Source organism: Bubalus bubalis, chromosome 10 (genome assembly GCF_019923935.1).
Source record: "Bubalus bubalis isolate 160015118507 breed Murrah chromosome 10, NDDB_SH_1, whole genome shotgun sequence".
NCBI classification, from domain to species: domain Eukaryota; kingdom Metazoa; phylum Chordata; class Mammalia; order Artiodactyla; family Bovidae; genus Bubalus; species Bubalus bubalis.
The window spans coordinates 72434857-72452936 of NC_059166.1; the positions used below are offsets into that span (position 1 = coordinate 72434857).

At 36.1% G+C, this 18080-nt stretch overlaps 1 protein-coding gene across 3 annotated transcripts in view; it reads right to left on the bottom strand.

Annotated features, from left to right (window-relative positions):
- MAN1A1 (mannosidase alpha class 1A member 1) overlaps nt 1-18080 on the bottom strand; it is a 173210-nt gene that overhangs the window by 96872 nt on the left and 58258 nt on the right. For all 3 annotated transcript variants that reach the window (XM_025294777.3, XM_044924435.2, XM_025294776.3), the window contains exon 5: nt 12910-12990. In XM_025294777.3, coding sequence (XP_025150562.1) covers nt 12910-12990 — 81 coding nt within the window. The remainder of the gene's footprint in view (nt 1-12909; nt 12991-18080) is intronic.

The window sequence follows — 18080 nt, forward strand, 5'->3', positions numbered from 1 at the left end:
TCTTTGAAAGCGGCAACTACCCATTTATCTGAGTACTAGCTAAACCCCATTATTTGAAGTAGCATCTTGAAATTCCATAATGGAATGAACTCCTAGGAAAAATTGGAGAAATGTCAGGTCCCTGGATCTAATCTTAGTTTAACTCAAGGGGCCTGGTTTTGAGTCTTATCTTGTGACAACAGTTAACTTAATGGAAGGAAAACCTACTAGAAAATGGTTCACTGCATATCTTTAATGACTGTGAGAAGTAGATATTTTAATCATTTTTTGAAGTTACTTTTATGATATATGACAATAAATATGAGCTTTTCTTCTTCTCTTTGTCTAATATAAAAAGCAAATAGGCAATATTATTCCAAATTTTTATTCAGTCAGGAGAAATTTATTCAAGTGCTGTCAACATATGGTAGATTTATGAGCTATTTCTAAGTTCTTTTTGGAATTCTCTAATTATATAAAAGCATTCCAATTGTATTGGTAAACCTTCACAATTTATGTGCTAATAAAGCCAAACTATTTTAATTTCATTTGAAATGACAATGTACTACCTTTTCCCCTCATATTTCTTTATCAAAAAATATGATTCAAAACTTGAAAGTAATTATTCTTTTTTCTAAATTGTATACATGTACATCATTCAGTGCTCTCAACTACTATGATTCTTAAAATATATTTTATTCTGAGGAAGAGGGTGAGAAAATGAAGAATAAAACCACAGAGAAGGAAATGAGAATGCTAGAAACTCAAAGAACTATTTGGAAAAATCAAGGACAAGTTTGTTTTGGAAAAAGACATGAATATGATGAATACTTAATTTCAAATATGATTGGAATAATAAAAATCTGTTATAAACTCTTAAGTGTTACCATATCATAGCTTAGTTTTCATACATCAATTATTCCTTGTTGCTCAGAAAAGTGGAAGATTTCATGGGTTTCAGAAGATTGCAGCTGGCTCATTACATGTTGAACTGATAGTAAGTAAATAAGAAAGGAAGATTGTGGTAACTCTGGATTTGGGAATTATATGTGGATAGGTCATTGTGCAGACAAATCAGGGTCTAATTCCAGTTCTCTCACTTACTATATGATTCAGGAATCAGCCAGTCAGACCTTCAGTGCAGCTACAATATGGAGTTTATGAAATCTCTCCAGTATCGATACTGTATACCTGGCATACAATAACCCTAAGATAATGGTCTTACTACCACCATTATTATCACTACCACTGTCCTCCTCCTCTTCTCTGTTCCAAAGAAAAGAGAAAAATCTACTATAAACTCTGAATTCTTAGGTTCTTCTGTTTAGAATGTTATTTTCTCCCAATCTTCAATGGTGTCATTCCAATCTGAGCTCCATTTCATGCTAAAGCAGTGCTTCTTGTCCCATCCATCTCTGTCACTCTTTATCCCATGATTGAATTGTATTTTCCTCACAGCACTTACTGTTATCTGACATTATACTGTGAACTTATTTAATATTTTATCTCACTAGAATGCACATTTCACGAGAGCAGGGATTTCGTCTATTTGTGCATCACTGAATCCTCCAGATATAAGAACACACTTTGGCACATAATAGATGCTCAAAATTATCAGAGCTGGCACGTAGTATTTGCTGAATAAAGATGTGAATCATAAGCGACTAAACATGTTAATAACTGCAAGCCCAACAAGATGAAAGAGCTTTAAAGTTCACTATATCTAATTCTTCAGAGTTAAACTCCAGGTTAATATTATTCTGGGCTTCCCTGGTAGCTCAGATGGTAACAAAAAGTCTCGTTATAAAGCACTATGTAGCATTATATAGTTATAAAGACTAGATAGCAGAAACTCAACACACATACTATGGTTGTTATTTGAATTAATAGTTAAATCTAAATTGAATAATATGTGTACTTTCTACCTGACCAGAGGAAGTTCATGAGACACAGTGGTTTAAAAAAAACAATATTTAATAATTTTAATACCAAGTGAGCTGTAAGAATTGAAACACAGAAGTTAGCAGCAATTTGTACATTAGAGTAATTATGGTTATTATTATATCAAGAACTTAAATATGTTAAAATAATATTAAACAAATAAATGCATTAACCAAACAGAACTTAGAAGAAAAGGTGACAATCTCTTTTGCTTATCTGTTCTAACCCTAACTGTATACCTAATGGCATGAATGAAAAACAAAAGTGTTTATAACAAAGAGCTGTGAGAAAATTCTTGGGTTCTCTGCCCTATCATTAAATATCTTGGATTTCCTCATTTTGCAGGACCCTGGAATTAGTCATTATTTGTACTGCTCCAGAAGAATTGGATAACTCAAATTAAAATAAAGATCAATTATTAAGTTAAAAACAAACATTACCCTCAAGGCTTAGGTTCTCTTTATTAACAATGGAAAAGAATTTTCAGCTAAATTATAAGATGAACTTCCAAATGCAAAATTAATGGTGGTATATCCAGAGAAGGGCTTCTCAAGTGGCACTAGTGGTAAAGAACCCACCTGCCAAAGCAGGACACATAAGAGATGTGGGTTTGATCCCTGGATTGGGAATCATGAGAGGATCTCTCTAGGAGAAACACTTCATGATGTAGCAGAAATGGCTGCAGTTACTAGGATACTTAACCCTAAAATTTGTCAATGAACTATCTTCTAAAATGTTTTAAAGAAAAAACTTTAAAGAAATACATAAAACTATACATCTGCATCATAAAGTGGTAACACAAGAAAGCTCTTTAAATGAAATCTTCAAAAGACTTACTTTAGACTCACTTGCTATACACTGAATGTTTCCTCTCCTCCCAAAATTCAAATGTGCAATCCTAATCCCTAATGCAATGATAATTTGGAGATAGGTGGAGGCTTTTGGAGGTGGTTTATGTCTTGAGAATAGAGCCCCCTTGGATGAGATTAGTGCCTTTATAAAAGATACCCTAAAGAGCTCTCTCAACCCTTCTGCCATGTGAGGACGCATAGAGACGCTGGCCATCTATGAAATAAGAAGCTGGCCATCAGGAGACACCAAAATCTTCTGGCACCTAGATCTTGGATTTCCCAGCCACCATAACTATGAGAAATAAATGTTTCTTGTTTATAAGCCACCTAGTTTATGATAATCTACCATACCATTATAGCAGCATGAATGGACTAAAGGAAATTCAAAACGAATTCACAATTAATGAAATTACAATTAAATTTACTACAGTTATCACAGACAAAATTTCATCTAGTTATAGCTGAAAAGAAATAGCTTAGCACAGGTACATAGTTGCATTAAATCTAACTAACTAGTTAATATGCATTTGTTTACATTTCTACTGCCAACTCCAATCATCTGTACTAACTTAAGGCTCTACAGTCATGAATGTTTATCCAACAATCATATACTTAAATTTCATACTGCATGAATATTCTTCTCCTTTTTGTTTAAGTAGTGACCTTTGTTCAGTACACATTTCCATATGGATTTATAAATATTATGTAAAGTGTTTATATCTTAGGAAATTTAAAAATAGGTTCACTGATGCTTGGAAGGTTTTTTTCTTTTTAAGACCAGTTATGTTTTTCAATTAAAATACATTGCACAGGAAGCCATGCAGATAGTTTCTGGCAAAATCTCCTTAGTCACTCATCCGATTTGTGATGTCATCCTGGATTATGACATCACTCAAAACTGCCCTATTTTTTACATCTCTTATTTATACATTCTACTGTACAGCCTTAACTTCCAGAATGTCTAGTTATTTGCTAAATTACTGCTACTACTGCTATCCAACTTCAACTAAACAGGCAATTTAACCAGTCGATTTTCTATCACTCACCTGATTTTTTTCATACTGTCTTAGACTTGTTCTTGGACTTCATGGTCTATAATTTTAATACTCTTTTTTGGACAATACCATATAAAGTCCACGTCTTTTTTGGTGTCTCTGTCTCATCCGTCTAGCAAAACTCAACAAAAGCAAACCAGCTACCTTCTCCATGCTTGTATCTGAACTGCTGAGCACTGCTGGAGAAACAAGTATCATACACCTGAGGACTGATGCCGCAATGAAGTCATGGTCTCCCACCAAGATGCTGTCCAGAAGCTCTACCATGTTTCTCTAGTCAGCCCTCTTTAGGATGACAATTTCAAAGTATACAAAGTCATCTGAAATGTCTATTCTCTCCTCGTGAACCTCAGCAACACCCTGATAATTCTTCATACAGTTAACAGGGACCATTGGATAATAAATATCTCATATGTTTGCCACCAAATCTGCCGAGGCACTCACACATATGCCTATCTTCTCCTCTATTCTCTCATACTGCAATGAACGTGGAAACACTCTATAAAGTTGTCCTCTGAATCCTCCCCTCCCCTACCTTCTTAAAGATCTCCTCTTCAATCAAAATCAATTTGGATTATATGTTATTACTCTACCAAAAGTACTTTCAGTAGAGTTATCTATGACCTCTATATAGCTATGTCCAAAGATACTTTTCAGTCCTTGGACATCCTGCCCTAGCAGCAACCTTTGACACCTTTGACACAACTGAATATTTCCTCATTTTTCAAATATTACTTTCCCTTTGCTTCTGTGATAATCACATTTTATTGGTTTTCCTCTTACTTCTGGGATTACAACTTCCAACTTCTTAGTCTCCTTTTCTAGCTCCTTTCTCTCACTAATGCCTACATGTTTAGGCTATCTCTTTTCAATCTATATATATTCTTAGCAGCCCCATTCCCTTCTATCCATTCAATTATCATTTAGCTGTTGATGACTCATAAGTCTGGGCTTCCCAGGTGGTGCAGTGGTAAAGAACCCACTTGCTGATGCAGGAGATGCAGGAGAAGTGGGTTTGTTCCCCGGGTCAGGAAGATCCCCTGGAGTAGGAAATGGCAACCCACTCCAGTATTCTTACCTGGAAAATTCCATCCATGGTCAGAGGAGCCTGGAGGGTTACAGTCCTAGGGTCGCAGAGTGAGACATGACTGAGCACCCATGCATGACTCGTAAGTTCAAGATTACAGCCTACTTCTAGCTCCTATGTTTGAGATCCCTAATGTCTGGCTGCTACTTGGTATCCTAAAGCTAGACTGTCCGACTCTGAAAGCCAGCTCTGCTATTTTGTATGCCCTTGGGTAAGTTACTTAACTCTCAGTGCTCTGTTTCTTCCTATATAAAATGAGGATAAAAACAATATCCACTCTTACTTTATAGGGCTCTTATAACATCTGGATTAATATTTGTCAACGGAGACTACTTCCCTTGTTCACTGTTTCTGCAGCACCAAGTGCAGTGCCTCAAAGTAGGTATTCAATAGCATATGCTGATTCACTCAACACATGAACTCAACAGATGGTAAATTATCCCAATTCTCAGGAATTTTCTACCAGTCCCATTAAATTTAAAATTCCTTGCTATAGCTACCTCATGATACCTTTCTAAAGGACATCATAGTAATTTCAAAAGAAAAAACATACACAGAAATATTCCTGGAAAAATATAGCATTTGTTTAAATCACACACATATATACACATACAAATTTAGTATTAGAAATCCATGTCAATATAATTCAGGCAATAAAAATGATATGAAGCACTGGTTTTAACAGGTATTGTAAATTATGAAATGATTCAACATAAATCTAAATGCAAACATATTACCTCATCTTTTACATTAGGTTTTACAAAACAAGAAGTACCTGGCCTTATGAAGCACTTTAACTGAAGAGAATAGTGGCTGGACGAAAAACACCAGGTCCACAAGGAGGGCTCAACACAGCAGGATGATGCCAAAGAGCAACGATCAGCTTGCCCACCAGACAACTCAGGGCTGGTGACAGGTGCTTCTGTTCTATAAAGTACTTTACGTCTGTTTCTCAGCTTTGCTGTTTGAAATTTGGAAAGTTAGAGAGGTCTAGAATGATGTTTCTTAGAGAAAAAGAATTTTTGCAGACGTGCTAGAAGAGTAGCCTTTTACTTGAAAAGTTAGTGAAGATATGTATTCCTATCCCACGATGATTCCTATTCCTATCCCTATCTCTACTTATTACCCTAGGGCCACAGGATAGAAGTCTTTTCCTTGTGGTGCAAGCTAATTCCAGTTTGGGAACCCTTCAAAAAGGTCTCTTCCTCACAAATTCCTATCTTCTTCTTCTCCTGGCAGTTGGGAAGGCTACACAGTTTAACCCAAGTCAGCGGCCACTGGGGCTGTCATTAACACTATTTACTCCCAGGCAGGCAGAGGAACCATAGATCAAATTGCCAACATTTGCTGGATCATCGAAAAAGCAAGGGAGTTCCAGAAAAACATCTATTTCTGCTTTATTGACTATGCCAAAGCCCTTGACTGTGTGGATCACAATAAACTGTGGAAAATTCTGAAAGAGATGGGCATACCAGACCACCTGACCTGCCTCTTGAGAAACCTATATTCAGGTCAGGAAGCAACAGTTAGAACTGGACATGGAACAACAGACTGGTTCCAAATAGGAAAAGGAGTACGTCAAGGCTGTATATTGTCACCCTGCTTATTTAACTTCTATGCAGAGTACATCATGAGAAACGCTGGGCTGGAAGAAGCACAAGCTGGAATCAAGATTGCTGGGAGAAAGATCAATAACTTCAGATATGCAGATGACACCACCCTTATGGCAGAAAGTGAAGAGGAACTAAAAAGCCTCTTGATGAAAGTGCAAGAGGAGAGTGAAAAAGTTGGCTTAAAGCTCAACATTCAGAAAACGAAGATCATGGCATCTGGTCCCATCATTTCATGGGAAATAGATGGGGAAATAGTGGAAACAGTGTCAGACTATTTTTGGGGGCTCCAAAATCACTGCAGATGGTGACTGCAGCCATGAAATTAAAAGATGCTTACTCCTTGGAAGGAAAGTTATGACCAACATAGATAGCATATTAAAGCAGATATTACTTTGCCAACAAAGGTCCATCTAGTCAAGGCTATGGTTTTTCCAGTGGTCATGTATGGATATGAGAGTTGGACTGTGAAGAAAGCTGAGTGCCGAAGAATCAATGAACTGTGGTGGTGGAGAAGACTCTTGAGAGTCCTTTGAACTGCAAGGAGATCCAACCAGTCCATCCTAAAGGAGACCAGTCCTGGGTGTTCACTGGAAGGACTGATGCTGAGGCTGAAACTCCAATACTTTGGCCACCTCATGCGAAGAGCTGACTTATTGGAAAGACCCTGATGCTGGGAGGGACTGGAGGCAGGAGGAGAAGGGAACGACAGAGGATAAGATGGCTGGATGGCATCACAGACTCAATGCACCTGAGTTTGGGTGAACTCCGGGAGATGGTGATGGACAGGGAGGCCTGGTGTGCTGCGATTCATGGGGTTGCAGATTTGGACACAACTGATCGACTGAATGACTGAACTGAACTGAACTGATGTGGTGGTAACACTGCATTCCCTCCCCCAACCCTTTAAGTTACAGTGACCAAGTGACTTGCTTTGGCCAATGAGAAGAGAGCTGAAGTAACAGGTGTTTTCCCAACAGCTGCATTAAAAGACAGTGTGTGGTTTTCTAGGTTTTCTTTTGCTACCTCCCCACCCTCCAACACCCTGACTCCTGTCTTGGCAAATGCAAATGACTCAGATGGCAGCTGGTCCATCTGTGTCTGGGCTCTAGGGGGAGGTTGACGAGAAGCAGAGTCGTGGGCAGACCATGTGGCACACACTGGACAGAAAGTGGGTAGAGCATATTCTTGTAAACCACTAGGATTTTTGAGGCTGTTATTGTATCATTCTAGTCTCTTCTAACTGATGTGAATTTGCAGCCCTATTTCATAAAGAAACAAATTTTCTGAGTTTCCCTCTCCTTTAGGTGCCAAGCCCTCTTGTTTGGTCTATTATCTTTATCAATCAGATGCAAATCTATACCAGCTTCGGGCATTTATATATTAGCCATGAATAAGTTTTGGAGCTGAAATTATTGGCACACTGTGGAACTGCTTTCATGAATTACTGAGATAAAGTTCTCATAGCTAATAAAACTTCTGTGTTTCAAAAACAATCATAAATACAGGATAGAGCTTTGTACAGAGTGAGACATATAGCAAACCTGAGTTAAGCAGTAGGGATGATTTCTATAATTCAATGCAGTACAAAAAAAGTAGTATTTTCATTTGACTGAAGTGTACATTATTTTAGAATCAATTCCACGTACTCCTAGATCCTTTTTAAAGTATAAAATAAACTTCCAATCTTAGTAAAATATTCAACATGAAACAATTTAACTCATTAACCATGGGAACAATGACACATTTAAGCAAAATTACTGTCATCTAATATTATTTTGCTAAGTTAAACATTTTTAAATGAAAATATTATTTATTTAGTTTATCATACGTCTTTATTTTATAAAAGTTTCAACAGTAAATTAATAGTTAAAGTATATGTAAGGAACATCACTAAATAAACTCTACAAAATTGATGTCTAGCCCCCGAAGCCACCCCAAATGCCTGAATCCTATTATGAGGAAAAGAAAATAAATTTTTCTACCACTATATTCACAGTCTCAATCTTATTTCCCTCCTCCCCACTCCACGATCCTTCCCCCTTCCCTTAGGTTTACCCCCTTGATATTCTTAAAAGTAGTGATATTAGCTACTTCTCTTTTTCAGGAAGTTCTTTAGCAATTTTTCCTACTGGTATGTCTGGAGCAGTGGATTTCTTTTGGTTAATTTGGGAAAACATTCTTTTGCTGCCTTCAAAATGAAGGCTATCTGAGTAAACTGATCTAATGTAAAAATCCATTATGCATGTTTCCCCAGTCTTGGAGCAGATACCCTTGTTTCTTTTATTCACTGGAAGCTCATTCAATCTTTTTAGCTTTGATGAGTTGACTTTTTGTTTTTCTACTTCACATACTTAAACCGTATTAACTGAATGTTTCCTCTGAGAATGAAATACCTGGTCAGTACTAAATGTTCTCTCTCAATTTATAGTTTTTCAAATCAGGAAAAGCTTTCCTAAGTATTTTATTAAATTATCAGTTTCCATAGAGCTTGTATATTTCCTCTGATCCTCTTATCCACCATAGTGAAATTATGTCCTTTTTTTTTTAAACTCCCAAACATTTTTTCTTCATACGCTTCCAACAGAGCCTGAATTTCCGGTTTAGAAATTATCTATATTTGGTCTTCATGGGATACAGAATTCAAGCCACATGGAAGACTCCTATCATATCCTCCCTTTCATTTCCCAAGACCCTCACGGGGCCACATTAACTAAAACAAACAACTGACCTTTCTGATAGGGCTTTGCATCTTGACAAGGGTAGAGAAAATCAGTGATATTATTATTTCTAGGATGTCCCAGAGTGATTGTTCAACTATAAAGATCCTCTCTGGCACCTTGAGAGTGTTAGGTTCAATTTGTTCTTCAGCCTTTTTCTACATGTCTGTGACACGACTGTATCCCATTAAATTAATTTTCTGCTCAACACAACCATCGATTTCTGTGGTAAAACAAACAATAATATTTGATATAGTCATACATGTTATTTTCTACATGTATCATTGTCTCTTGAAATGCCTTGTTTTGCATTTGCCGATTTTCAATGTCACTTTTGCTTTGTTACTCTTAATCAACATTTCCAAAAATTTGTTCTGGGAAACAATGTTTGTAACTCAGTGTTAGCAGATGTTACATTAAAAAAAAAAAAGAGTTTGTAGTTAAGTAAGTATGGGAAACACAAAGATAAATAAAATTAGTTTCTTTTTCTGTGACTTTGAATTTCTAAGAAAAAATATAGGATGTAGTTTTTCCTAATTTATTTTTAGAAGGTATACAGATACAGATTTGTATCTGTATCTGTATCTGTATACAGATTTATTCTGCCATATCTAAGGTGATCTGTAGAATATAATTTGGGGAATGGTATTCTAGAGGCTGTTATTTACTATCTTCAATAAAGACTTTAGTTTCCCTCAAACTTGTAATAATACAGCAATGCTATCTCTTTTATTTTTAATACAATTTAGTGTTTGGTATTCATCTTATTCTTATCCCATTGGTTTGTACTTTTTGTGGTTATCTGTATTTCTTACATAGACTCTGGAAATCCTGTTACTTGGTTTTAAAAAAAATACTACAACATATTTTAACTGAGCTAGGGCATTTTAAGTTTTGAAAATGTATTTCATGTGTCTATTCTTCTTTTGGTAGGTTTAGAGATTCATTGACATTCTCCATTATTGCTCAGTGTTTCTAACTATAATTTTCCTGAGGTATGTAACCCAAAGCAGTGGTTCCCCTTCTGTTTTTGCAGCATAAATTTAAAAATCTTGAGCTTATATCAATGTAGGCCTATATACTTCTGAAGGTGATTTATAAGATGCTCTCAGAACACGCCTGAACCTCAGCGATGAAATGAGAATGTTAAATTATGGTGATTTAGCAGTCCCTCTATGAGATAATTTAGGAAGATGAATTTTCCTAGACTATCTTAGTAATACCTTGATCTACATAAAAGTGTGTAGCATAGAACTTTATCAACAATCAAAAACCAACTAATTCATAATGTGGCCGTGTTGATGTTCTTTCTATTAAATGAATGCCTAATTTTTCATTTTGATATGGAGACAAATAGATGAAGCTCAGACTTATGGTAAATAATTTTTCCTTGATCTTATTCCTGTTATTGGTCAAATGAAAGGTAACTATCAGTGATGAGGTAACTGGTAGGAAGAAACAGGAGATGATGGTAAAACAGTCTAATACTAATTGTTTCTCATCTGGCAATCTCACTTTAAAGAATAAATGTATTTATTGGTGATTATAGCTACATTATTCAAACTATAGGAATACTGAAAACAACCCAACTGTTCAACATTTAGGGAACAGTTAGCAAAAACTGTGGTGAGAAGATGAATCTTTAAGAACTAAAATTAAAAATATATTCTATATAAACACACAAAAGTATATAAGAGAGGAAGTTAAGCTAAGTTAATTTTTACCATAAAATTAAAATACAGAAAATATAGATAAAATTAATACAATGTTTGCACATGGATAAGGACAAAGCATATATACTAAAAGAATAATTATTTTCAATGGAAGTGTTCTTTATGGTCTTTTGCTTACTACAGTTAGCTAAGCATAGAATTTTAAAATACTCTTACAAGGTCTTAGACAAATGATTTTATCCAGGCAAACTGTATCTGTGGGTATTATATTTTTATCAGTAAATAAATATGTCTCTAATAAGAATACTCATATATAGAAACAAACACATAAACTTAAGACACTGTTATGAGTGAAAAAGTACCCCAATTTACATGAAAAATATTAGAAGAAATACATAACTGCTTCTCTTTGCATGTTCTATTACCCTATCTGAGTCCAGATACAATGAAGTAGTCCTATTTCCTCCAAATTGGCTCACCCCCATAGAAATGATGACGAGAGTTAAAACCAAGTACGCCACATCAAAAGTAATGAGAATATGCAGACACTGGGTACGCAAAGACACAAATGCTAAAAGCAGAAATTTGTTCAGTAAAAAACCAGTAGCTAATTTTAAGTAGGAGGTTTTAAAATTATGGATTCCCTTGCTTAGTGTTTAGAACTTCCTAAACCAAAATGAACAATTGAAGTTATTTGGGACTGGAAAAAGGGAAGAAGAGGGATAACGAAGAACAGGATTTAACACAAAGAGGACAGATTAAAAGGAATATAGAAGCCATCTATATACTTTGAAAACCTCTATGGTAGAATAAAATCTAAAGTGAAAGACAAGCTGTTTTGCTATTAGTAGGAAAGTACCTGAGAGACAGAAACAAAGGAACGCAGCAGCCTTTCTCATTAAACGTTTATTGCTCTGCTTAAGCTTGTTTGAAGGAGCACAGAAACACATGGACCAGTATGCTAGGTCAGATCCACTCTTGCCCCAGCCAGACTGCTGAGACTAACACAAATCTGATTGATATGCAAATGAAATATGTGACTGTTTTTCCTTGATGTCAGCTTCTAACACTGTTGACATTAAAAGTGAGGTCCACTAATAACTCTTAGTGGACACTTAGGTTGTTATTCATAAAGTTGCCCAAAGCCTTTTGAGGAAATAGCATCTATGCTCTTCATGAGCATGATACAAAAATCTCTTCTTAATCTACTGATAAAAAGCAGCTAAAAATGAAAAATTTCTTCTTTGCTCTGAGCAGCAGATAATTAATGAAGCCTAACCTAGGAAGAGCTGCAAAACACTTTACAAGGACTTACTGGCCTACAGGACTTCTAACTGGGAAGCAGAATATCTCACTCATTTTCTTAAATATTAGTTTTTATATCTCACTTGCCAAGCTTTCTTTATTTCATTTTTTTTTTTAAATTAAGCTAACATTATACTAACATGTCTGATGGCTCAGTGGGTAAAGAATCTGCCTGAAATGCAGGAGACATAGGAGACAGGGGTTCGATCCCTAGGCTGGGAAGATCGAAGGAAATGGCAATCCACTCCAGCATTCTTGCCTGGAGGATCCCATGGACAGAGGAGCCTGGCAGGCTACAGTTCATGGGGTCACAAAGAGTCAGACACGACTCAGTGACAGGGATATATACTAACGTTAAAATAATTTTTAAAGAAAGAAATCCACAAGCTTGCCACTCCACTAAACCTTATGACTTTGTCCACAGGCATATATAATTTGTAGTTTTAATCACATGATATGTAACCTAATAGAGCCAGGCTTTTTTAAAGGCATTGTTTAACATTTTTTGACATGCATGTTCTGCTGAACTTTCCCAGTGTGCTCACTTAATTAGTACATGATAAAAGAGTTCAGTATACGCTAAAGGCCAATCAAAATGTGAAAATTTAATGGATACCACAAAAGCCATACAGAAAATATGATATTAAGACACTCATAATTCCCATTTATAAGCCACTTTCCATCTTACCTCTGCTCCAGACAGATAGTAGGCTGAGATTAGTCCACCAACAAAGCGTATATTTACTTCAAAAACAGAAACTTCAGCATTCTGTAGGAAACAGAATAAAAGATGTTCATATGTAAATGGTAGGATATAATCGAGAAAAATATCAGCATGAAAAGTGCATGAAATATTTAAATTTTCTTCAATCTTATATGCTTGCTCAGAGAAATTTATACACGAGAGGAAAAAGCTTTGTCTTTTAACTGTGTCAAATATATGTAAATATTATAGATAATTTTGACTCTTAAAATAACAATTATAAAAATATTTATAAAATGAAGTTATTTCCTCTCTCTATTCAGCAGAGGTTCAGTGCAGTTGCTCAGTCGTGTCCAACTCTTTGTGACCCCATGGAGTGCAGCACACCAGGCCTCCCTGTCCATCAACAACTCCCGGAGTTTACCCAAACTCATGTCCATTGAGTCAGTGATGCCATCCAACCATCTCATCCTCTGTCGTCCCCTTCTCCTCCTGCCTTCAATCTTTCCCAGCATCAGGGTCTTTTCAAATGAGTCAGCTCTTCGCATCAGGTGGCAAAATACTGGAGCTTCAGCTTCAACATCAGTCCTTTCAATGAACACCCAGAACTGATCTCCTTTAGGATGGACTGGTTGGATTTCCTTGTACTCCAAGGGAGTCTCAAGAGTCTTCTCCAACACCACAGTTCAAAAGCATCAATTATTTGATGCTCAGCTTTCTTTACAGTCCAACTCTCACATCCATACATGACTACTAGAAAAACCATAGCCTTGACTAGACAGACTTTTGTTGGCAAAATAATGTCTCTGCTGTCTAGGTTGGTCGTAACTTTCCTTCCAAGGAGCAAGCGTCTTTTAATTTCATGGCTGCAGCCACCATCTGCAGTGATTTTGGAGCCCCCCAAAATAAAGTAAGCCACTGTTTCCACTGTTTCCCCATCTATTTGCCATAAAGTGATGGGTGCAGATATCATGATCTTAGTTTTCTGAATGCTGGGCTTTACACCAACTTTTTCACTCTCCTCTTTTACCTTCATCAAGAGGCTCTTTAGTAGAGGTTGTAATACTCAATATTCTCTGTGCAGATGTGACAGGCTTAGGATATTCTATTATTCTGTTCTGAGTTATTTTATTTTATTCATTTGCCTGTTTGGCCATAAGGGCTCTTTACACATTGGCTGGTAGTTCAACATTATTCTATAACTCTTCCCACATCAGGATCTGAAGTTGGAGTGGCTTGGGTTCTAGTGCTGAATCTCAAATATACTGCTTTTGGTCTGGGATGGTCATATTTCTTTGAGAATAAGTTTCATCTCTAAGTAGAGGATTATATGTTGGACTTCCCAGGTGACTCAGTGGTAAAGAATAGTCCTGCCAGTGCAGGAGACGCAGGAGATGTGGGTTCGATCCCTGGATTGGGATGATGCCCTCGAGTAGGAAACGGCAACCCATTCCAGTATTCTTGCATGGAAAATTCCATGGACAGAGGAGCCTGGTGGGCTACAGTCCATAAGGTTGCAAAGAGTCAGACACAACTGAGTGAATGAGCAATAATATATGTTGAACCTTGTTAAATTAGCTCTTATATACACCAATAATAGCTTGCTTCTATTATTATTTACAAAGTACTATATCCTGCATTATAGAGTCATATAGTCTCTTTATATGACTAAGTCTTTTAATCCTCATACCAACTGTATGAAATAACTGCTATTCTTTTGTCCCTTTTACAAATGGAGAAACAAAATTATAGTGGTTGTTGTGACTATTTTAAGGTCAGACAACTAGTACGTGGTTGAATCAGGATTTAAACTTGAGTACTCTGATTCGTGGTCTAGGGCTCTGTTTTTCTCACTCCTGTCACCTCACATGATAATGCATCAGGTATCCTTGTTAATGGTCATATAATTCTGGTTTATAATTAGTAATTATTGCCAATAATAATTTCATAATATTTGACTATTACATTCTATTATAGACAATTTAGCACAGCTAACCTACAATAGAAGTTAGATACACTTTGTTATCGAGCCAAACTTTGGGTCTGCTTGCCCACACAACAAAGCCAATCTACTGACACTGGATTACAGTGAGGAAAAGTACAGCGCTTACTGCACAATGCTAATGAGAACAAGGGCAGCTCATGCTCAAAAGACCTGAACTCTCGATGGCTCTGAGGGAAGGGGTTTTAAAGGCAGTGTGAGGGAGGGGACTGTATGGTGCATGATCAGCTCATGCACCATTCTCAGGATTGGATGGCATCAAGGTAAAATTTCAAGCATCATCAATATTCTGGTTTCAACTAGACTAGGGTCTATGTGCTTACAGTCAGCAGTTTTCATCTGGGGTGGGTCTGTTTCCTGTAAAAATAACACAGGAATGTGTGCTAGGCCTTTATCTATATCTTTCAGGGAACTGGGAGTTCAGTGATTACGCTATGTGGCAGATTTATAATCTAAATTGCTACCAGGTTCCAGGCCCAATAGCTATTTTTTGTTTCTACATTTTCACATTTCCTAATCATTAACTCTTGAGCCAGCCTTTTGAGACTCAAGAGAGGCCTGGAAGACTAAAGCAAAAGTCTTTTGCTTCAAAGGATAGGGACACAGCTGCTTGTATATTGTTTCAACTCCAAGCTTTTGTTAGCTTCTTTTCATGGTCATTGGGCCTACGCAATAATTGTTCACTTTTGCCTAACATCAAATCATTCACTGAAATCACAGAGGCTAATAGCAAACTAATATATGGAGTCAATACCCAGCAGATGAGCTTAGTCACAATTTTTGGAGAAATTATTTCGTTTAACAAACATTTATTAAGCAACTACTATGTGTCAGGCACTGTCCTAGGTTCTAGGGACACAGCACTGAAACCTCAGGTCCTCAACTTACGGAGTTTACATTTTAGTGGGAGTCTACATTTTCAGGAAAAAAAGGATATGTATTTTCATTTAATTTCCACATGTTCTCTCTAAAAAGGTGTAAGGATCTCACAAATTAAAGCTAAGTAATTGCATAAGTTACAACTTTGTTTTTCTTTTTTTTTTTTTTTTTTTTTTTTTTCTTTTTTTTTTTTTTTATTTTTTTTTTTTAATTTTATTTTATTTTAAACTTAACATAACTGTATTAGATTTGCCAAATATCAAAATGAATCCGCCATACAACTTTGTTTTTCAAAAAATTTCTTGCAAAAGGAAGATCATGAAAATTACTTATAAGAGACAATAACTAGGTTAGAGTTAGGGAAAATCATCATAATATATGACTCTCTGGTGAGTTCATTTAGTTGTATTCCCTAATTTCTAATATGTACCTAATACCTAATATAATTTGATTAGAGAACTTTACATAGTAATAGTTTATCTGTGATGTGTATCACTCTGAATGAGTACCATACAAATATTGGTAGAAGCTTTAATATTCCACAAAATTACTGATATGGAAAAAGGAAGGAAATTATTAATTTATTTTTGCTCACACAGCCATATTCTTATTTCTAAAGGTAATGTCTAATAATAAAATCTAATAAATAAAACCCTCAAATCTTATCGCTCTCAATTTGTACTTGTGGTTTTTAGTTTTTAAACCTAAGAACAGTCCTCCACATTTCTGCCTATTGAAGCATATTGATTTTATATTCTTATTCTAGCTTTGGGTTCATTTGCTATACATTCTCTTTTCCTCCTTTGAAAACTTTGGATAACTGGGACTTTCCTATAAATATCTGATAAAAATTATTGCAAAGTAGAGGACTGAGCCATGTCAAACACCATCATAAATATATTTTCAGCAAGACATCAGTCACTTACAGGGTACAGCTGTTCAACCAGTTATTGATCCAGCAATGTGTTCTAGAACCTAAATTCTATTTATCTTCCTCTGTCCAAAGATATTGAGAGATGGTTTTGCAAAGCGCCCTGCTCAAGGTCAGTGCTTTGTCTTTTGAATTTCTCACATCTAATAGTTTGGTGAGCCCATCCAAGAAGCAAATCTGGCTTGTTAGTGAATCCATGCAGGTTCCTAGTTCCTTGTGTTCCTGTCATTGAAGATCTCATTCAGGAATGTCAAATCACCATTAGTCATACACAACAGTCATCATACTTACCTTCTTTTGAAAGCCAAAACTACATTTGAATTCCCAATATATAATTTTTTATCCTTTTTTCCCCCCAAAGTTAAATCCAACTTATTTGAAGCCTAAGTTTGAGAGCTTTTAACATTTGGGGTTATACTATGTTTTAGGTAAGAAGACTGAAATTTACATACTTTAGGTCACTCTTTACAGATCTGTAGATGAAAAGGACTAAGAAGATAAAAACATAACATCTTGCTTGGCTATAGTGGGGGCAAAAAACTATAAAAACACTGCTCTAGAGGCAGAAAGACCTGGCATCGAAGGTTGGTTCAGGAGACAGCTAAATGTGAGATCCCAGGAAAACCACATATCCTGAGTCTTGGTTTTCTCATTTGTAGAAAGGGACCATGCACTTCTTACGGGGCACTATGAGTCCGTGCATTGCACACACTGCCTGGCACAGGTGAAAGTACCCAGTAAAGAGCTGCTGCCCTTACACTGCACAAACCTCAGCTGAAGTAAACCAGTAAGGCCTAGCTTCCTCAGGGATGAATAGCAAATCAGAAACTGCAGAATGATAATCTTCTAAATACTAGAATGCAAACAGATCCTTTTGGGAGTCATGTCCCATACCCTTATAAGTGAGTTATGTTTCAAATCCTTTTTTTGAAATATAGTATCCTGACCAAACTTCCTTTTGTGCTTAAAGTACTTTATACGATATCTGGATTTTCCAAAGTGAACTTCTACAATCTGTGGGTTTGAGGCCAATTTTATAAATGTCTTGATTCTAATTTACATGAAAATAATCTTATTAAATTTGAATGAAGATACGCATCCTATTAATATTAATGCAGCATCTTTTCGATGCTCTAAAACTTCTCCAGTGATTCACCCTAATGACAGAAGAGGGGTCTGGGCAGGGAGAGAACAGTATGTGAAGGATGGGAGCCCCAAACAGCTTGCAACACTAAAATTTTGTGTGATTTATCTTAACAATGTAGATTTTGTAATCTCCTTCAATCCGTGATTTTTTTACATATGTAATCTTTAAAAAATTTAAAAAATGGGAGTATAAGTGCT